The sequence below is a fragment of the Puntigrus tetrazona genome, chromosome 21 (assembly GCF_018831695.1).
Source record: "Puntigrus tetrazona isolate hp1 chromosome 21, ASM1883169v1, whole genome shotgun sequence".
NCBI lineage: Eukaryota > Metazoa > Chordata > Actinopteri > Cypriniformes > Cyprinidae > Puntigrus > Puntigrus tetrazona.
This window is the reverse complement of record NC_056719.1, coordinates 12,058,240-12,079,907: the sequence shown is the minus strand read 5'-3', so window position 1 is coordinate 12,079,907 and position 21,668 is coordinate 12,058,240. Positions and strand designations below refer to the sequence as shown.

General features: G+C 36.5%; 3 protein-coding genes across 3 annotated transcripts; 1 reads left to right on the top strand and 2 right to left on the bottom strand.

Moving 5' to 3' along the window:
* The first annotated feature begins 335 nt into the window (after positions 1-335).
* On the top strand, positions 336-4,457 carry rbm22 (RNA binding motif protein 22). The gene is made up of 11 exons (XM_043222011.1): positions 336-474; positions 940-993; positions 1,095-1,124; positions 1,401-1,533; positions 2,073-2,173; positions 2,311-2,483; positions 2,693-2,893; positions 3,010-3,174; positions 3,264-3,346; positions 3,519-3,650; positions 3,735-4,457. The coding sequence occupies exons 1-11, from the start codon at positions 421-423 to the stop codon at positions 3,881-3,883; spliced, it is 1,275 nt and encodes a 424-aa protein (XP_043077946.1). The 5' UTR covers positions 336-420; the 3' UTR covers positions 3,884-4,457.
* On the bottom strand, positions 4,254-8,458 carry LOC122326831 (myozenin-2). Its single transcript, XM_043222013.1, has 6 exons — positions 8,308-8,458; positions 8,035-8,123; positions 7,243-7,397; positions 6,087-6,249; positions 5,825-6,008; positions 4,254-4,787 (listed from the first exon to the last, which is right to left on the bottom strand). Exons 2-6 carry the CDS (start codon positions 8,099-8,101, stop codon positions 4,604-4,606), a joined length of 753 nt encoding a protein of 250 aa, XP_043077948.1. The 5' UTR covers positions 8,102-8,123; positions 8,308-8,458; the 3' UTR covers positions 4,254-4,603.
* A 593-nt stretch (positions 8,459-9,051) lies between these two features.
* Positions 9,052-15,595, bottom strand: arl3l1 (ADP ribosylation factor like GTPase 3, like 1). The gene is made up of 6 exons (XM_043220677.1): positions 15,578-15,595; positions 15,313-15,456; positions 12,057-12,173; positions 11,843-11,893; positions 9,703-9,888; positions 9,052-9,623 (listed from the first exon to the last, which is right to left on the bottom strand). The coding sequence occupies exons 1-6, from the start codon at positions 15,593-15,595 to the stop codon at positions 9,576-9,578; spliced, it is 564 nt and encodes a 187-aa protein (XP_043076612.1). The 3' UTR covers positions 9,052-9,575.
* Positions 15,596-21,668: the final 6,073 nt, after the last annotated feature.

Sequence of the window (21,668 nt, the reverse complement as noted above, 5' to 3'; positions counted from 1 at the left end):
GTTGATGGCAGAGCTTAATTCAAATGATTTTGGTATGAGGTATCATTTCTTTCATTAAAAATAGTGAAGCCTATAATATATAGTAATATTACAAATGACATTTTCTTATATTAGCATTTGTAGATGTTTTATGCATTTAAAATATTAATCAAATGTGTCTTTGAGTGTACTATGATAAAGACATTGGTGTCTTCTCCAGACTTTGGGTTAATTGGCAAACCCATGTAAGGGAGCTACTGTTTCAGAGAAAGTTTCAGAATATTACATTACATTTAATTAAATCATTACCGACTTTTTCTAGCGCGCTCCAGGCGAAATGTACACATGCCTCCATAACACTAAGCGGCGCTGTGACTCCTTCCGAGGCCTATAGACGCAATGTATTGTGGGTAAGGGTTCTGTTCGCGCTAGCCTGTAGCAATGGCGACGTCTTTAGGCTCCAACACTTACAACAGACAAAACTGGGAAGATTCGGTGAGTATAAAAATATTTTTGTTTAAGATTATATATTAAGTATTGCTAGTCACGTCTGGCGCACCACTGAGCTCACCAAATCAACGCCTTTTCTATTTTCCTATTATGCTGTGGCAAAGCTCATGGCTAAAGACCACCCTTTTAGCATTTCAATTCATCTCATCAGTGGTTAAAATGTTGTTATATAAGTATGCTATATAAACTGACACCGAATTGTTTTTTACTGTACAGGCAAATAACCATCCAATTACAATTGAAATGAAAATAATTATATAATTAAGGTTAACATATTCCTAATTATGTACATTACAATGCGAACGACTTAAGCATTTGTTTATATTATTAATAACTTTTTTAATTTGAGTAATATTTTTATTGATGATTCATTAATGTTGCATACGTTTATTATAATTGTTATTAATGAATATATCCATGCACAGAACTGACTTTTTCTTATTTGAACAGGATTTTCCCATACTCTGCCAAACATGTTTGGGAGAAAACCCTTACATCCGGATGGTAAGTTGAGTTGGTGTAGTTTTACTTATTAGTTTTATTTATTTTTTTATTTTATCTGAATTAAATTTCATTTAAACCCATTTTCACATTTGTTTTAACAGACCAAAGAGAAATTTGGCAAGGAGTGCAAGGTACTGCCGTATTCATCCTCTCGAAAAACCTTATTTGTTATCGTAATAGGGTTCCCACAGTAATTTCAGATAGTTTTTTTTTGCATAATTTCATATTGCTATTAATTCAAAAGGTTAGTTTATGTTATGCAGTTTCAAAATTCTTATTCAGTTCATGAAGTAGTTTCGGAAATGCATTGGTCAGAAAGTGTGGGAAGCCTGTCTTAAGAAAATTACATCATATATTTTTTGCCCCACAACTGTATCGTTTTATTTGCTATGCTTTCTGTCCTCTAGATCTGCGCGCGTCCCTTCACGGTTTTCCGCTGGTGTCCTGGAGTCAGGATGCGCTTTAAGAAGACGGAAGTGTGTCAGACCTGCAGTAAAATGAAAAATGTCTGTCAAACCTGCCTTTTGGATCTGGAATACGGTAATGCTGTAATTTGTGTCTAACCATTTTTTAGTAAAGTTACGTTGACACCACGTACACCATGTAAAACTTATCACAACGTTACAGGCCCATTCAAGCATACCTGGCACATGTTGTGTATCCAAATGCATGTAAATGCAGCTCATGCACAGATTGCACTGAGATACTGAAAGCACCAGATGATGAGATGCTTGTGTGTTAAGAACACAGTGACGTTTCAGTCAGATGCAGTGTAACAGACTATCCGCGTACTTAAAATGCATGCAGCAGTGTGTGTTTCTGGCAACTTGTCAGAGCATTGAAACATTAAATTGACGTGGATCAAAAAATATTTTTGACAGCAAAAATTGCTGTATCGGTAGTTTGAACATACTTTTGAATGCATAAAGAAAGCAGAATAGAAATGATCGCGATTCTCATATTATTACAGGATAATTAAGTTGTGTGTGTATGTGTGTTTTAATTGGTTCATTCACTAGGAATTTAGCAGAATTACCACATAAAGATGACCAAATTAATATATATATTTTTTTGCACAGGTTTGCCCATTCAGGTTCGTGATACTGGGCTGTCCGTTAAAGATGAAGTACCCAGATCAGATGTGAATAAGGAGTATTACACTCAGAATATGGAGAGAGAGGTAATTTGTCTGTATGTTTTATGATGGCTTTATTGTAATGGTTTCAGCATGGCAACGTAGCATAGTACATACTACTAAACCGCTTTAAGTGATATTTACAGATATCTGTGGGTCAAATATTTATGTTTGCCTTCTAGATTGCTAATTCTGATGGCACAAGACCTGTGGGGCTGCTTGGGAAGGCACCGAGCAGCAGTGATATGCTGCTAAAACTGGCTCGTACCACACCATATTACAAGAGGAACAGACCACACATCTGTTCCTTCTGGGTGAAGGGGGAGTGCAAGAGAGGTGAAGAATGTCCGTACAGGTAAGCAACACCTCAGTCTTTTTATGTGTAAAATTATGACTCACGGTTCTCAGTTTCACGCTGTGTTGTGTCAGAAAACACCAGGTGTGGTCACGGTTTTCATTTTGGTGTTTGTGTTGCATCATGTTGTTAGCTTAATAAACCACCTGATGGTGTGAGTTATGTTTGAGCGATTGTGACTTTTGAAATGTTCTGTTATAATATCGCAGGCATGAGAAGCCCACTGATCCAGATGACCCACTGGCTGATCAGAACATTAAGGACCGTTACTATGGCATTAATGATCCTGTGGCTAACAAACTCCTGATGCGGGCCTCCTCCATGCCCAGACTGGACACACCGGAAGACAAGTCCATCACCACACTCTACATCGGAGGGCTGGGAGAAGACGTTACAGACTCTGAGCTCAGGTAAATGCTCTCGAAGCTAAATATGATATTTTTAAAAAGAACAAAAACTTTTATGTGTTATTTCTTTATTAATGAGTACTGTTTTTTTTTTTTTTTTTTTTTTTTTTGTCCAAAAGGAACCATTTTTACCAGTTTGGGGAGATTCGTACCATCACCATCGTTCAAAGGCAGCAGTGTGCTTTCATTCAGTTCGCTACACGGCAGGCTGCTGAGACGGCTGCAGAGAAGTCTTTTAATAAACTCATTATTAATGGACGTCGACTTAACGTAAAATGGGGCAGGTTGGTGTCTAACCGTGCAAGAAAAATGTGAAATTCGAACAGTTTCATTTGTGTGAAGGCAGTTCTGAATGTTGTTGTGTGTCGTTAAGGTCACAAGCGGCTCGAGGAAAAGAGAAGGATGGGGTGACGGAGAGCGGAATCAGGCTGGAGCCAGTGCCCGGCCTCCCTGGTGGTATGTCACAAAGTCTCTTATACATTAGTATTAGTTAATGGGTTTTATTTTCATTATTAAAAATGAAAAGTAATATAATGATTACTATTATTACTACTACTAATAATAGAAAAATTACTATTTCTATTTACTGTATTTCTATATTATACATTTTCTCATACTTTTTCAACAGCTCTGCCCCCACCTCCTGTGTCTGATGAAGATGCCTCCACCAACTACTTCAACCTGGCTCCCACCAGCTCCCCTGCTGTCATGAACCTGGGACTTCCTCCTCCACCTGGAGTCGCCATGCCCCCACCTCCTGGTGAGCTTCACCCCACTCATTTCCTTTTCTTTCCTTTCATGATAATGTGCTTCATTGTCCTGTAATCTTATCTGTTCATTCCAGGTTTTGGTCCTCCTATGTTCCACACCATGGATCCCATGGCCCCGCCGATGCCCCCTCCAATGGCCATGAGGCCACCCGGACAGGTCCACTACCCATCCCAGGATCCTCAGCGGATGGGCGCCCATGCAAGTCGCCACGGAGGCCCTTAGATGGTTATACAGCTACCTCACTGTCCAGCAATGACCGCTGAACAACTGAACCCAGAGTGATGTCACCTATGCCCACAAAAGTGTTTATATCTGTCAATCATTTTCAGAGTAAGCGCAAGATGGAATGCATAATGAAAATATTGGTAAAATACCAGCATTTTAGGATTTGAACCATGACAAAACTTTTGTTTTTTAACTTTTGATTTGTAAAAACCCTTAATGGTTTGATATGTTTTTGTCAATTTTGTATGTAATGTTATGAAACAGACATCATCCTTTTTTTAGGGCCGAATGACAAAGAATTGGTTGCAGTGACCAACAATTACCAAGTGGGGGCACTATCGACTATTTCATGCACCTGAAGTCTTTATTTGTTTATGAGGCTTTATTGTCCTACACCTCTAGAATATTCCAAGATTCATATTACAGTACTTATTACAGCTAGTGTCCATTTCTTCCCCTTTTCTGTAAAGTATGAAGCGTGTTGTCCTGAATTGTTTTTAAGACTTTTTTTGTTCTTGAATGTACAGCTGTCTAGTTTGTGGTTACATTAAAGAAGCTTCACATTTTGAAATACTGCGTGAACAAAGTATGTAAACCTTAAATTGGTAATTGGTGGCTCACAATGGCTCAGATCACAATTCACAGTAGCAGTTTAAGGCATCCCTCAGAAATCGAGTCTTCGGTTGTAGTTTGACAAAATAGTCGTGTATGCCAGCTTCACAGATCGGGAGATTCTGCAGCGTACTGGATGCTCCAGCCTCGTGGAGTACGATTGAAATTGGGCCGATGGCACATCCTGTCCCAGGTCAGGTGTGGCTCTGTGTGAGCCTCCAGCATCTCAAAGCCAGGCAGTGACAGAGTTCTCACAGTGCCTGCTGTGCCACCAAACGGTGTAGGAGCTCTGTGAAGAATGACAATGATCGTTGTTCGTGCCCCTTTTTATTGCTAAAAATAGCCTGACTTTCCTAAACAAGACGATACTGATACATGAGCTTGGACCAGCGTAAGGTTTCAAGACACAAATTCTGTTTTAAGGCCTGACCTTAAATCCAACAATTTTTGGCAGGCAGCCTTCTCACACCAGACATGCTATGATGTCTTTTATGTGTGATGTTACTAGTAGTGGCTGATATCCTTCCTTAATTCAGTCAACCATGTTGAGGGATCTTTGCTACTTTATCTGCTTATAGCGTGAGAAGTGGAACGTAAATATATTTAAATCTAGTTTAACAGCATGGTACCTACTGATTTTATGGAACTGCTCATGTTTCCATTAAATCAGAGACCAGTTATGAACCTCAAACAAATCGTGCCAAAAGAACATATTAGTGCCCTCTTCACTTTCATAAAGCACTGCAAATGATGCAATCAAGCCTCCCGATGCTCTCAGACTTAAATACAAAATCAACATTTGAAGTGGATGAAAACCTTTCATCAAAGTTAAAAAACTTAAAACCAAAATGTGTTCTTGCCTTAGGATAACTTTGATGAATGTTTTTGATCCACTACAAATGTTGACTACTGTATTTGTGTGCGTCTAAGCCAAAATCTTCTAGTTCTTTCCAAAGCCCTTCTCTGTTTCTCTGCATTTTGCTTCCTGTCTAACAGTACTGTTCTAAAGGTAAAGATGAACAATTTGAATAAAGGCAAAAACTAGCTTAATTTCAATTATGTCTGGGGATTTTTAGCAATATATTTAATTGGAAATTAATTTGTCATGCTTCATGTATGAAGATTCATGACATATATATCAGTAGAAGTAATACATTTATTAAAAAAGTTACTGCTTCTACTGATGTTCTTCTCATAACCAAACAGGCATGATGAATATGTATGTATTTATAGATAAAAATTCACATTGATTCTAATAATTAAATCTTGGTTTCAAGTTTTATTTTAACATTTACTTAATATCATTAAGGTGCAGTTAATTTGTACCTGTTGAAGCATTTGTAGTTGGCTGGGGTGAGTTTGTAAGGTGGCTCAGGCAGATGGATACTGATGTTAGCCAACAGCGCCTCATTGTCATTGGGTTTTTCCTCCCAAGGTGATTGGTAAGCCTTGGGTATCACAGTGACATTGAATTTTTCCAGAGGAACCTCCTTCAGAGGCCCACCATAACCTGTGTAAGAGAATTAAATGAGCTTCAGAATTGTCCTTTGAGTACAATAGAAAACTTAAAGAAATGTGCTGTATTTACCAGGTGCAAGCACACTTGGGCTTCCTTTCTTAGAAACTGCGTGCTTTAGTGTGGTGACTAGGCTGTTCTTTCCAGGCTGGTCGATGTAGATTTCACAGGAGAAGCAATTACTTCCTTTCTCTCCTTGCATGGGGTTCTGGCCTTGAAGTGTTTCGTCTAAGTGCTAGACAGTGTTAAAAGATCATCCATTATTACTGAACCTACAAGCTTAAAAATAAAAGTTTCCCCAAAGACTTTTTCATGGAACAGTTCTTAAATGAACCTTTTTATTTATTTTTTCAAATTGGTGTTTAAATTTTAGTAATCCAATGAACCTTTTTGGCACTGGACAGATACTATACTGGACAGATACTATGAATGTTAAAGGTTCTTCATGGAACCAGAATCAGTGAGGTTAATAGTTACTTCAGGGTTGTCCAATCCTGCTACTGGAGGACCTGCAGGGTTTAGCTCACACCAGCTGCCTGAAGGTTTTTAGGGATCGAAAAAGCCTTGATTAGCTGGTTCAGGTAGGTCAAGAAGCTCTGCCAGAAGATGCTCTTCCAGGTGTACGACAAGTAGATTTGCTCACTAAACGTCTTTAGTTTTGCTCAGAGCTACCCAGTCCTGCTCCTGCAGGGCCTTCTGGCAGAGTTCTACCTCAACTGTAATCAGACTAATCATACTTTTCAGGGAGACTAGAAATTTCAAGCCTGCTGGTTGTATCTACATTCTTCAAAAAGTTGGCCCTTAAAGAAGAGAATTGGACACCTCTGATTTCACATTCAAACTGCATCTAAAGATCTAGCAACTCTGAATGAAATGGGATATTAAAATAAAAAGGGATTGTGAGTCATGAAAAGTGAGTGTTCCAGAACTCTCCTAAACCTGAATGTAAGTTTGCATGTAATTTTTGAAAAAGGTTTTAAGGTGGAAACAGAAGGGCAAAATCACACCTAAGACAATTTCAGCAACTCTCAAAGGTAAGACTTTTTATTTCACACATTATTTGTTATTATTGTCACAGTATTAAAGTTAACCCACATTTCCTTGCCTATTGACATTCGTCTAAAAAATTAAAATATCTATTTGGCTTCTGAGATTGAGACCATAAATTTGTAATTACATTGAACCAAGATCAACTGGATCAATTCTAATTTCATAATAGATGTCTTACATTGAGGTGTCGCTTTGCTATATTCTCCAAGGTGAACCTCTCCACTCTTTTGAGTCTCTCATGGAACATTATAGATCCTCTATTGGCCCGTAGATTGAGCTCCTCCATCATCAGATCTCGAGGAACGCTGATCTTCTTCCCCAGGTTCAAACATACTGATTTGCATGAACAGATATGTTGAAATACATCACTATACATTAAAGAACAACTAACCCTTATGACATTACAATGTTATAAACTAGTAATGACAGCACTATAAACTAGTATTACATGCCCATCTTCTGAAAAAAAAAACTATTTTAAAGACATTTACAGTTTCACTGTACAATCATTTAGAATGAATGCCATCAAAAGCATGTCTAACATTCCCTGTCATCATCTTTGGCTCTCCAATCGTGAGCACAATATGTGCGACTGTGATTAAATCATTAAATTTGACACAGGCATCTGGGTGTAACCTCAGCCTGCTGTTTGTTCAGTAATGTTTAAGAGGGTTCAGAGCTTTCCCAATCAGGCGTGGATGAGTCATGATCTCCCGGAGTAAAGCATTTAGTCTCCTGCTGTCATATTGCATTACAAATACCCTTACTGTTTTGGAAACTGAGTCAAAGCAGTTTGAGACATGCCAGCGCAGAAAGTGAAAATTTAGTTCTCTGTTTTCACTTTTCGCTCTCCCCCACCCCACACGTCACCGTGCTGTTGCTTTCAAGCTGATTTCATTGAATCAGAGCTATCCATTGAGACGACATGCTGTTTGAAGAGAACATTTTTTCTGTTTCTGATGTTTCTTACCTCCATCTTTGTCCGAACACAGCTCCTGTTGCTCTTTCTTGGGTACATGAGTGTATGGCACAGGCATGGTGATATTAATAGTATCCAGCCTTCAATAAAAATGATCCAGTAAGATAAATAATTTATTTTCATTTTTTGAACCTGATTTGACCCTTTCTTTGTGGTAGATGCACATGTACTCCTTTGATCTCCAATCAGGCCAGAAAACACTTGTTTAAACTGAGTCGCATAGGTCACAGAACAAACAACTCCTTTGATAACAGCAAAACTTACCAATATAAAATCCTGTGCTCGCCTTGTCTTAATGATGTATCCTGTCCAGAGGTAGAAACGCTTATGAGAGCCCCACATCAGATACACTGTGGATCCTCTTTTTGCCCTGGTTAGATCACTGTCTTATTATAGCAAGAACGGTGTGTATCTAATGGGCTTGGATTAGCACAGTAGAGCTTCAGCATCCGCACTAATGAAAATTTGATCCACTGGCCATAACATTAAGTGTGCAGACTGGTGACCGGGGAGGAAGGCAAGACTTGTTTCCAAGTATGTCTGCCTCTGAATTTCAATACCTTTTGCTGCCAGAGGTCTGAGAAGGGGCTACATTTTTTGGCCAAATAAGAGTGTCCAAATTTGTACACCAAACCCGAAGCTGTGATAATCTGCGAAGATAATCAAACCTTTGTCTAGAGCTTTTTATGCAACAATCCAAAAGCTAATGGAAAAACCTTGCCAAGTTTTAATCTAGGGAACCAGGGTGATGCTAACTGACAGGCTGGCCAACAAAAATACATAGCATGTGAATTATTTAGAACAACAACATTTGCTCTTATGTTATAATCCTTGAAAATGTTTTTTAGATCTTCCATAAATGTCAGGAAACTTGGGAGAAACTAGCATGACTAGGGTCTTGTTTGAAGTAGAATCAAAAACAATCTTAAACAACTAGAGAAAATTTAATGTCACAGTTCAATTTCACATAATCATTCACATGTTGTCCACACAGGATAATCATAGAAACTATCAAATCCAGTCACACTGAAACAAAAAGGGGGCTTCACGTATCATCTTATACAAAGTATGATTTTTGCTCGGTTAGAGATAATTCTCTGGTGTGACAAATATCAAAACAGCTGAAGAAGTCTATATATATTTGGGATACATACACTGATACCTCATTCTTATGTTAGGCTGCAAATCTTGCTTGCTTGCATTATTTATACCCTGGTATGTCATATTTTCCAAAAACATGACTGCGAAAGCACAGTTTACAGATTTCAAAGAAAGCTTGTCTAGCCAGAGAGCAAAAGAAAAAGAAAAAAAAACTCTCTGTAAGAGCATAAGAGATGAGAAGATAAGAGAGGGAAAATGATTTGTTTTGTTCTGATTTCCTGCCGGTCTCTGTTGGCAGCCAATTTACAAACAGGAAGATAGATCATTTATATATTAACAAAAAAAAAGTTTCTGTAAATATTTTATAAGTGGTTTACATTAACAGAAAAATCAGAGCAATTGTACAAAATAACACTTAGAAGTGAGCAGATTTATTTCTTCTTATTTACAATATTGTTGCTGATCCAGTTCATGCCATCCTGAAAAAAAAAAAAATGATGTCTTAAACTATGCCTATAAGTGTAAAAAATAAAATAAATTCCCTTTATATTTACAAACCTGTACACCCTCCCCGGATACGGCAGAACATGCTTGGATCTGCCACTCTCTGTCCCGGTACGTGTGCAGGTTGAGGCCCTCTGCAATCTCACTGGCCGGGGAGGCTGTGGCCAGGTCTTGTTTATTGGCAAAGATGAGCAATGGCACACCCTTCAGGTTCTCCTCATCGATGAGCTCCGAGAGCTCCTGTGGAAGAAGATCAACACAGAGGAGTCAAAATGACTGTAATCAGCGCAGCGTAGAGGTTAGTAATATTGTGAGTACTATTTGGCCGATACTATGGTAGTGTGAATACCAAGGATAATAGTCAGTAGGTATCAACTGTTTAGTTTCCCACATTCTTCAAAATATCTTCTTTTGTGTTCACCGGAAGAAAGAAATTGAAAAGGTTTGGAACAACTTGAGCGAGCAAATGAGTCCTGAGTTAAATTTTTTTTTTTTTTAGGTATCCTTTAAATTAGGAATCCTTCTAACTGTAGTTAATATACATTAGTACATTAGTACTTATTATAAACTAGTACACTATATATATATATATATATATATATATATATATATATATACTGTATATATATATATATATATACTGTATATATATATATACATATATAGATTTCAAAGTAGAACATTTAAAACGTTTTTTTTTGTTTGTTTTATTTTTGATGTTTTCACAAGCTCACAGCTCATAAAAGTCAAAAATACAGTATCTCAGAATAGTAGAATAGAAGACCAATAAATAAAGATTTGCAAAACAGAAAAGTTAAAGTATATTCATTTATGCCGGGGCTCCTTTAGCACAAACTCCAGCATCAGTGAGGAGTAAATTGAAGCGATCAGACTGTGGCTCTGCTGAGGCACTATTGAACCTTCAGCTCATCTATACTGTTGGAATGTGCTGTTTCTCATCTTTATCTTGAAAATACCCCATAGACTCGTCATGGGCTTCAGGTCAGGCATGTTGGCTGGCCAATCAAGCACTGTAATACCACAGTCTGCAAAGCACTTGGAAGTAGCACTGTGGGCAGGTGCTAACGTCCTACTGGAAAAGGAAATCAGCATCTCCATGAAGCTTGTCAGCAGATGGAAGCATAAAGTGCTCCAAAATCTTTTGGTAGATGCTGCATTGACTATGGACTTGATAAAACACAATGGACCAACACCAGCAGATGTCACAGCATCCCAAATCATCACTGACTTCAGAACTTCAAGTTGCTTGAATTCTGTGCCTGTCCAGTCTTGCTCCAGACTCCAGACCTTAATTTCCAAATCAAATAACTGACTACATGTAATAACTGACTAAATTTACTTTAGTAGTCATTTTCCTGAAGACCTCTCTGAGTGTGGTGAATCCAGCTTCAGTCCACTTCTTGTGAAGCTCTCCCAGGTGTTTGAGTCTGCTTTGCTTATTCTCAAGCTTGTGGCCATCCCTGTTGCTTGTGCACCTTTTCCTACCCAATTTCTTCCAGTCAGCTTTGCATTTAATATGCTTTGATACAGCACTTGAACAGCCAGCCCTTTCAGTAATGGCTTGTGACTTTTTTTTTTGTTTGGGACCATTGCCAGGTCAGCAGTCTTAGCAAGAGCAAGTAATACCCAGAATTTATAATGTAGGGTTGGTTATTTATTTAAACTCAAAGTAAATATATACTTTTGACATTTTTATGAGCTGTAAGCGCTAACAAAACAAAAACTTTTGAAATGTTTTACTTTACATGTGATGGTTCTAGAATACATGAAAGGTTTGCTTTTTTGGAAATAAAAATTAATTAACTTTTCAAATTTTGTTACAAATTGTTTTAGGAAACCAGTCCAGAACAATGTAACTTAGGCAAATAATTGGCATTGCAACACTTTTCGAATTAACAAACTAATTATTGATATGAAGTAAAAAGTTTAAAGCTATTACAACATATCCTTTGAAACCAGGGATGTGGTTTTAAAACCTTTTTAAAATCCTTTAAAATCATTTAATTTAGAATGACATCTCTTTTCTTTCAGTTATTGTCTGGAGACTAAAGATATCCAGCCTGTGCAAGTGAAGGAAATTAGGGGTGGATTGCTTGACATATAAATATATCAGATAAAATGCTTTGCAAGAAAAAAAGGAGAAGCTGTGATTGTCACAGATGTGTAGTCTTACCAATCCTGTTTCCTCAAATCTCTTTTTGTCTGCACTGTCAATCACATAAATCTAAAAGGAGAGAGAAAATGGACTATTAAAGAAAAAAGCTTTTTGACTGATATACAATACAGAAATGTAATTACATATGTGATTGTAAATAATCTCACAACATGGTCAGTGTCACTTGTGAAAGTTAACTTCAGAAACCTCCGCCTGAACACTGCTGTCATACCAATAAATCTGTGTTTTCTAGATAATTCTTCCAGAATGGTCGAATCTTCCTCTGTCCTCCAATGTCCCAAACATTCAGCTTCATGCCATCACAGGTCACACTTTTAATGTTGAAACCCTGAAAGAACAAATTTTGCACTGTAATATCACTTATCACTCCTTTTGAAAGAAATCTCACAATTGTGAATTTATCACAATGTCACTCAGGGGTTATGAAGTTGGGTCCTGGAAGGTCGGTGTCCTGCAGAGTTTAGCTCCAACTCTAATAAAACGCACCTGAAGCGGCTAATGCTATACTCTTGATTGTTATGCTTTAAACTTCCAGTCAGGTGTGTTAAGGCAAGTTAGAGCTAAACTCTGCAGGACACCGGCCCTCCAAGATCAGGTTTGATGACCCCTGTTGTAACTTTTCCAAATTGACTTTAAATCTGTTGTCATTTTAAATTCCAAATTGTGACTTTATACATCCTTATTGTGACTTTAAATCTTGCAGTTGTGAATGGTAACTTAAATCTCACAATTAGACTTTATATTTAATGATTGTGTCTATATACATCACAGTTGTAAATTTAAATCTCACATTTATGACTGTATTTCTCACAATGTGGCTTAAATCTCTTAATTGTGAAAGAACACCTCAAACCTGTGACTGAAAATTTCACAATTGTAACTATATTTCACAACTGTGATGATATCTCGACTTCAGTTTTAACTGACTATACAGTATCTCACACCTGTGTCTTCAAAACGCACACTTTTGACTATATATCACATTTGGAAACATACATTTTACAATATCAAGTGACTTGATATCTCACACCCCTTGAACATGCTGTTATTAATTACTCAGCCTCATATAATTCCAAACTCCTAAAGCTGATGATACACTGGGCAACATTTTGAGCAATGTTGCTGTAAACGGTCAACCAGGTGAGACGCAGGGCACAACATTGATCTAAATAATCTAGATAGAAATTTGTTACCCATTCTCAATTGGAAAGTGCCCAAGCAACATTGCTAAAAAATAGTTACCTGGCGAAATTGCTGAAAACGTTGGCCAGTGTATCACCAGCCTGATATTTTTGAGTATATTTGAGTCAGAAAGGTGTCATCAAAAAAATCTTAATTTGCGTTCTGAAGATGAAAGGATGGCTTACAGGTTTGGAACGACACGAGGGTGAATAATTAATGGTATAATTTTAAGTTTTGGCTGAACTGTCCTTTTAAGTTTCCGTCTCACAATGTGGTTTGAATCTCATGATTGTGTCTAAATAAGTTGATATCTCGAAATGTGTCGCAAATCCCAAAATTGTGACAAGTCACAATGTGACTTTATTTCAAATAACTTACACCACTTTATAAACCCAGTTTATATTTCAATAAGTTGCAATTGTGGCTTTATATATCCCAAATGTGACTAAAATCACATAATTCATTTTAAATAACAATACACATTTCATAGCTTGTCTTCTTATATTAAGCAGTTACCTTTTTACTATCAAGCAGAAACAGACGTTCATAATGAAGGCTTGATTAGGTCACCATCCTCATCACACATAAAACACCAGATGGAGGCATAGTGTATTTAAACTCTCCTAGTCTAAATTTATCCTGGCCCTGAGCAGCCTCCAACTACTGAGACTTTATGGTTAAGTAATCTTTAACCGTGGGATTAAAGACACTGTTTTGGTGCTATTCTTAGAGAGGATCTTCTCTCCCCACAGGCCTCAGCTCTTTACAGCTTTAACTGGCTGCAGCATATAATGTCTGTTAACAAAACACATGCTAAATAGCAAATAGTCTCACATTACACCTATAGGTCCCAGGATATTTTAATTAATCAAGTAATGGTTTACCAACATCTTAACTTGTAGCATGCTGTGTGCAGCACAGTTCAAAATAATCTATGCTAAATGTTGTGCTAACAGCAGTTGCAGCAGTGTTACAAATAGATGAAACTGTCGATCAATGACACATGAATTCAGACTTTTTAATATATATTTATATAAGTTGCTGTGTTATCTCTATTTAGCTGACTTTATGTTAATAAGTAACGCTAATAAGCATAGTGATGGCGTGTTAGTGCTCTATCCCTGACCCCTCAACAGTAAACAGAACGGTAAACCAGACTGACCACATTTGATCCTATTAACTTTCTTGGAAGATTGTCTATTTATAACATTTACTTGGATAGTAGTTTTTTTTCTAGGACGGTTAACCACCATTAAGCGGCTAACTAGCAGTAATTGTAGTCTATGTTTTTGGGGGTTTTTTGTCTCATGGTTTGTAGGTGAAAAAACAAGTGTCACTTTCATCGCGTTATGATAACACATTATTAAAATAAAAAAAATATGTATTTTTTAGGGGGTCAAAGGGCAAGTTGACCAAACAGCTGACATTTAAGTTTGAGTCTTATAAATTTTAAAACTGTTATTGTTCACCTGACAAAATATATTCTTTGCAAATTGCATATAAAGTGAAAAAATATAACATTGTTGATGGGTCTGACAACTGATAGATTGATTTATTTCTTTGTATTAATATTTTCGTAACAGAAATAATAATTAATTAGTCAGTTTTTTTTATTTCTCATATCATTCAATTAGAAATGCTAGATTATATTATAACAACTTATATTATATTATACTTAGTCTTCAGTATACTTTGTTCTCTCTAACTAGAAAAAATCCCCAAAAGTTACCCAAAAGTCAAAGACATGATCATGTTTTTAAAGAGTTTTTCATTGTATTATTCATCCACAGTCTTTCCTCTTTATCACTGATTAACCTGATTCATCCATTTTGATTGTACAGTCTAGTGTTATCCAAGATGCAGCTAAAGATACACATTGGTTTCATGCCAAAGAACGGTATACCACCATCATTTACAGATTTGTACAGTAACTAAACTGAAACTGTCAAAAGCTTTGAGAATATCTCTACTGAATTTGTTAAACAGTAAAAAAGAGCAAGAAACGTGTTAACATTTCACACCAGCTAATAACTTCACACATTTCAATGGCCTCAGCAAATTAGGCTGAATTACCCATGAGACGTGTTTTTTTGCCATTCATAACACATCATTAAAAAGTATATGTACATTCTGGAATCTCAGATGGCCATGCTGCTTTTATAACCACATGTGTCCTGGTTGTCAAAGTAATGCTTTTTTAACAAGCATATTAAAAAAGTGCAAGCGCAAACCGTAAAAAAAAAAAACCTAGTGCTTCGAAAGTCCCTCGTGGCTGTTCTTCTCACCTGAGTTGGAGTGATGGTGTTCACGTCTTCTGAGGCGAGTTGTTTTAACAAAGTGGTTTTTCCGGCATTATCGAGACCGAGAAGAACTATCCGCAGCTCTTGCTCAGTAGTGCCTTTTAGCTTCTCAATGACTGAAAACAAACCCTTCAAAACAAACAGTTGTGCCTAAAAGACCTAGTTGAAGTTTCAGGTATATTTATGAAATCTCCTATCCGTCACAACGACGTGATGAATAAAAAAACGAAAGGCCTATGAAAAGACTTACCTTTTGGACTTCTCCCATAGTGCCGTGAATTTTGTGGTCGGAAGAAGATGTGGAGAGAGTTGGAAAGGCGCAGCTACATTCTATGCAGGGTATATCCAGGTAAGCGTGTGGTTTTCTTAGCTGTCCACTGTTTCCACTCTTTCCACTGTTTCCTTCTTCCCTTAAAATACTTGTTCTTCACTTCACAGTGTGCAGTTCCTTTCCTTCTCTATGTGCCTGGCCTTCCTCATATGTGACATGGGGAGGATGTGGAGGTGGGTGAAAGTGGGGGAGGGGTTGGATTAGTAGGCCACAATTAGCAATCTCTCCGCCCGCCTCCCCTCCACTCGTCTCCTCCAGCACATCTCCAGCATTAAAGACTTACCTGGATTATCCTTAACAACCACCTGCTTGAGGACAGGCCACTGAGACTCTCTGTGCTCACTTCTAGTCTTCACTATGTTGTCTTCTTGACACTTTCTTTTACTGTTTACAAGCTTGGATGGCCCCCATATCCCACTTGCTGTTTTCTGGACCAACAGGTTACAAGGGCAAACAAACTAAGCAAATGATATGATGTAAGATCTTGTGTCATTTTCAGCAGTTTCTTGTTTAAATGACACTGAATGCAGAGTCACGATACTTCTCCCAAGCAGCAGAGGGCAGTAGTGTTTATATTTGAAATTAAGGTTCATAGACAAACGAGAGCAAATCAGCTGCAGTGACATATACTGAACTGAACTAAAGCTACTGGCCTCTTCAAGAACTGTCACTTTAAGAGCTGAACACCTAGTCTTAAATGCATGAACGATTTTCTCAGAAGTATTTTTTAATATAGTTCAGTCTATCAGAGTCTTGTAGGCTGGAGTCCTCCTTGGCATCTAAATGGTATATACAGTATATATGCAGAGCAGAAATTATTAGTTAAAAATGTGTATTTTAAATAAGTTTAATATTTTAATACTAGTATTTTTATATTAGATTTTGAATTTAATAAAATTACAATTTAAGAAATCATAAAATGGAGGATATACAATATAAAAAAATGATATTAATACTAAAAAGATATATCTGAAATCCTAAAAAAACAAAACAAAAATAAAAACATTTTCATGTGACTGCAGAATAATCTCACATGATATTTATGGTCTAAAATTTATTGTGTATAATTTTTGAGATTAAATTTTCTGTTCAGTTGTCAAATAATAATTCTCAATGGAAGTAAACCTATAAACCACTTTAGCTATTCCACTATAGTGTCAAGACCACTTATCATCTTTATATATTTAGTTCTCATACAGGGATTGAAATAGAGAGTCTTTATACCACGATTTCACTTCATATTGAATATGTAAAGCTACTTTTCTTTTCCTACATAAGAACTCAGTAAGATACAAGCAGGCAGATAAGGCTTCAGTAGCGGTATAATAGAGGCCATCATCAAGACTACATCTTTTCCTCGCAGGAACACTTCCCCGGGGATTAGCAACGGCCCTTCTCTTTCTTTGTATTACCCCAAAGAGCCACAATATTTCTTTCTCCCTGTTAATGAAAGCAATGGGGAGCATCTCTATCTGCAGAGCAGTCAGAATCCAGACTCACAATGCAGAAGTTCCCTGGTGCTTCCCAAGGGTCCTTATCACTGCTATGCAGATGCACTGAACTCTATTGTTGGCTGTATGCTCTTATAGGGATTCTATTATATTCTTAGGGATAGGAACCAATTACTGAATGACCAACTAACTCCAAAGATTTTAACCTATAGCATGGATCAGCTTCTCTTGTTGCTGCCTGTACTGCCCATCATCTTTTGCATGAGCGAAACTTGGAAAGTTATTTCTTATTCTATGATGCTAGGTAGCGCCTCTGACATTTCCCACGTTCTAGCATGTTAATTATGGCAACATCATTAGCAAAATTACATTCATTTCAGTCTCCATGAATGCGTTAGCCTAAAAGTCACATATATGGGTGTCGACTTGACTGAAATTAATTGATCCCTTAGGAAAATCTAAAATCACAAATGAGATCTTATTTATATAATTTCTCTCCAACAGCATAGGAATTTGTCAAAGCAAATATAGATGTTTGCTTTCCTGAGCAAAATCTTGACAGTGTCACACTGTATTTTTTTTTTTTTTGACACACTCTTAAATTTTAAGGCTGGAATGAGGTGCTATAAAGCATATACAGTACTATACAGTATATATATATATATATATATATATATATATATATATATATATATATATATATATATATATATATATATATATATATATATATATATTAATATAATTATACATTTTGTAATAATAATATTTACAAAAAATATTAAGCAGCACCAATGTTTTTAAGTTTAATAATAATAAGAATTTTTTCTTTAGCAGCAGCATAGCAGCCTATTAGATTCAAGTGATGAAATCAGTCGTTTCTTTTGAGTAGGATTGATAGTTTTATGTTCAGTAATCTAATAGTAATTAAATGGAATTTATGTGCTGAACTAGACTGGTGTTTTTTTTTTTAATTTTGCACATATACTTTAGGGTTTAGGGTTTTTTTTCTTTAAAGTTTGCAAACACTATAACATTCCTCAACAAATTAACTAGATTATAATGTCCACATTTTACACTCAGACTGTATGTGCCTTTATTTTGTTGTTTTTCTGTGGATATTCGTCATATGAACATAACTGCTATTTTGAGTAAGTTGTGCCAAGCTCATAATGTGAATGAATGTAATATTCCATGACACATCACTCTAAAACAATACATATATAATAATACTCATTATTTTGCATCTCTTCCGAGTTCCCAAATCTGTTAGTCTAAGTATCTGAAATAGAACATCATGACAAACTCTTTCTTTCGTTTTTGCTAAGGGTCATTAATTACCACATTTGCGTTCTCCTCAAACACACAGGAACACAAATGCCTTTGTTGCTGGCTGAGCTCATCTCTCGAGCTTTGAGAGCGATGCAGAGTGGGATGGTGAACGGGCTTATGGCCGCACGGACTGCTGCACTGATGAATTGAGAGGAACAGGTGTCAGCCATCGCAAAACAGAAGGAGCTTTGGTGACGCAAATCAGAACTGGTTCTGGATGGTTTTCTGGTCTGGACCTGCTTTGGCCAGTTTGGACGATTGGCTGGACACGATGGTGAAGTAAAACAGCTTCAAAAAGAACTACACAAAAGCACAGTCTCATTTGACAATAAAACTTTGAACATCAGATCATGGTCTAATTACTGTTTGTACTGTTATACAATTTAGAAGCTTATGTATAGAAAAAAAGGACCTTTATGGACTGTAAAAACATCAATCCATTAATACACTACTGATAAATTCATTTGATTTTGACTCAAATCCATTATTAAAGCATTTTAAAGGAACAGTTTACTCACCCTTGAGTAGTTCTAAACCTGTATGAATTTCTTAGGTTGTTTTGGGTCACCATTTATTTCCATAGTATTTTTTTCCACTATGGAAGTCAATGGTGACCAAAAAAACCTTGTTACAATTTTCTTCCTTTTTGTTCGGAAGAACTAAGAATTTCATACAGGTTTGGATCTACTGGCTGAGTAAATGATGACAAAATGTTCATTTTTGGGTGAACTATTCCTTTACATTTAAATCATCGCCTCTGGCCAAAATCCATAATAACAATGCTTCCTTCAGTGGAAAATCAATTTTCTGTTGTCCTCTTCCATCATTTGTTTAGAACTGGACTGTTTTGCTTGTAAGCAGTGCTTAATCAGTGCATATTTCTCTCCTGTTTTAGATTCATTGACTTTTTCACTATAGAGAAACAAGATGAACAACATAAAGGTGCCATAGAAAGCATTGATACAATACGTTATATTGTTCTCTGATATCTACATAGAAGGTGTCTTCTATCTACATAGAATGTGCCTTACGTAAGGACAAAAAAAGTCTCCAGAAACATGTTCTTTTACAAACCTAGGATTTCTAGAATGAAACTGCCTCTTATTGCCTTTTTAGGAAGGGTCATGAATAATGATGCTGAGCTCTGCTCTGATTTTTGGCAGTACTGCAGCTCATTTCAGCAGCTCGCAAAGTAGCAAGGAAACACAGGAGGAAAATATATTTAAATACTTTCGCTCACAGTTATACATTCGGGTAATTATACTGTAAATAAAATACAAGCATCAGGGAGCCGCTATTAATTTGCTGGCCACTGGAACTGCTTTCAAATTCATGATTGCTTTTTACTTTCACTTTTGTTTTCGAGATTCGTGATCGCACTACTGTGTTTATACTATGGAGCATCAGTACTTACCACACATTTTACACAAATAGATCCACCAGGCACCGGACGTCTATATATCGTCAGACTGATGTTGGACATGATGTCAGACAGATGTTGCGTTTTGGTTGAAAATGGTAATCGGTTTGATGTCTATTTGACGTTAACTTACCATTGGATTTTGGTTACACAACCTAAAAGCAAAAAATATCAATGCCAGTGTCTGTATCAAATATCACGTCTCTTGAACATCAATTTAACATTGACATTAAACGCTAAATTTACGTATAATCTTGTTCACCTGATGTCGCAACCCAAATTAACTGGAATTTAACCTTATGGCGTTGTGTGCCTGCTGGGGATGCTTGTCATCTGTAATTCGCCATCATCCTCAGTCATCTCTCAGTACTCTGTTTATGTGGTAAGTAAAATCTTATGTACTGTAATATAAAAGGCTACTGCTAACAAGCTTACCATGTCCCTTCAGTGGCTCACAAACATGTTTTTTGCTTTCTGTGCCTTTCTGAATACAGACACCAACCCACTTCACATCCGCTGCACAGCCTGGAACATAACTTGTATTTACCTCATCTGCCATTTTTGCTATTGTCCTTGCATGTTTCTTCACAATACCTGCAGAAATTCTGAAGGTTAGGCTGGCAGCTGACCTGTCATGTTCTGATTTTTCAGTGGTCTTTTTTATTCATGAGATTTACATAAGAAGAAGGAAACATTGGTGTTCACGGTATGTCATTTCCATGTACACAACTCTTATACTATGTTAAATAAAGTTTCTCATTCCATGGCACCATTAAAGTTAAAATTGTATTGATGGATTTGTTTATTACAAATGCTCAGCTTTTCGCTACACAAGATGGATTTGATTGCTTGTGGATTAATATTTTTTCCACCTGTTTGGATTCACTGCATAGGATGAGAGAGTAAAAGAGTATTTTTGTGTCCCAGTCAAAATGTCCTGGATTATAGAGTTTTGCATTGCAAGAGGTTGAAGATCATGAAAAAACCTCAACAAATCACCTGGAAAGTGTGTTTCAGATAGACTGACCAAATGTAGACATGCAAACATTTAAGACAAACACTCAAACTGTGCATTTCATTTGTGTCTGCCAGTCATCCCCAGGTTTCTCTCGATGATTGTTGCCTGAATGTGCGTCAGTGTGTTTTCCTTCTCAGTGACTTTTATACCCAGCAGCGTTGTGTTTTATGGTGTTTGCACAGTGACACGTTGTTTCTGTGAGCCCAGAAGTTCTAGAGCAGATTTTGTATTACCTTACTGGTCTCCAGCACACAGCCAGCTTCATCATGGAGATCTCTCTGTCTCATCACCAACAGAAACCATCCGACCAGTCCAAAGAAAAGGTAATTTTTCTTTCACTATACTCACCTGTGTTATACAACTGGCAAGGTGAAAACATCTGTGTGTTATATATATTGCTTTAATATTGCTATAATATAATATATATTGTATGTATGTGTACTGTGTTTATGTATTCACACATACAATATATATAATATATAATTTGTTAAGTATTATTTTAGATGCAATTTAATAAATTGCAATTTAATTAATTGTTTGTTTTTATATTTTATATATATTTTGACAGTATTTCTGTGTCACAACCATAGATCTAAACCTTAATCTCCTTATTTTTTTATATTTAAAATATATATATATATATATATATATATATATATATATATATATATATATATATATATATATATATATCTTCCAATTATCCATAATACCCATAATTCATACATCTATAATACAGAAATTCTGTCCAAAAATATTGTGAGATTTACTTGAATTCACCCCAATATG

Excerpts from the sequence above, each read along its gene's own strand:
- arl3l1 (XM_043220677.1), bottom strand. Across the intron at positions 12,174-15,312 it reads ACACCATCACTCCAACTCAG|GGTTTCAACATTAAAAGTGT; the intron begins GTGAGAAGAACA and ends TTGTTCTTTCAG. Across the intron at positions 9,889-11,842 it reads GATTTGAGGAAACAGGATTG|GAGCTCTCGGAGCTCATCGA; the intron begins GTAAGACTACAC and ends CTTCTTCCACAG.
- rbm22 (XM_043222011.1), top strand. The coding sequence starts at position 421 with ATGGCGACGTCTTTAGGCTCCAACACTTACAACAGACAAAACTGGGAA. Across the intron at positions 1,125-1,400 it reads AATTTGGCAAGGAGTGCAAG|ATCTGCGCGCGTCCCTTCAC; the intron begins GTACTGCCGTAT and ends TCTGTCCTCTAG. Across the intron at positions 3,651-3,734 it reads CGCCATGCCCCCACCTCCTG|GTTTTGGTCCTCCTATGTTC; the intron begins GTGAGCTTCACC and ends TGTTCATTCCAG.
- LOC122326831 (XM_043222013.1), bottom strand. The coding sequence starts at position 8,101 with ATGCCTGTGCCATACACTCATGTACCCAAGAAAGAGCAACAGGAGCTG. Across the intron at positions 7,398-8,034 it reads GTGTTCGGACAAAGATGGAG|TATGTTTGAACCTGGGGAAG; the intron begins GTAAGAAACATC and ends CATGCAAATCAG. Across the intron at positions 6,009-6,086 it reads CCCAAGTGTGCTTGCACCTG|GTTATGGTGGGCCTCTGAAG; the intron begins GTAAATACAGCA and ends TCTCTTACACAG.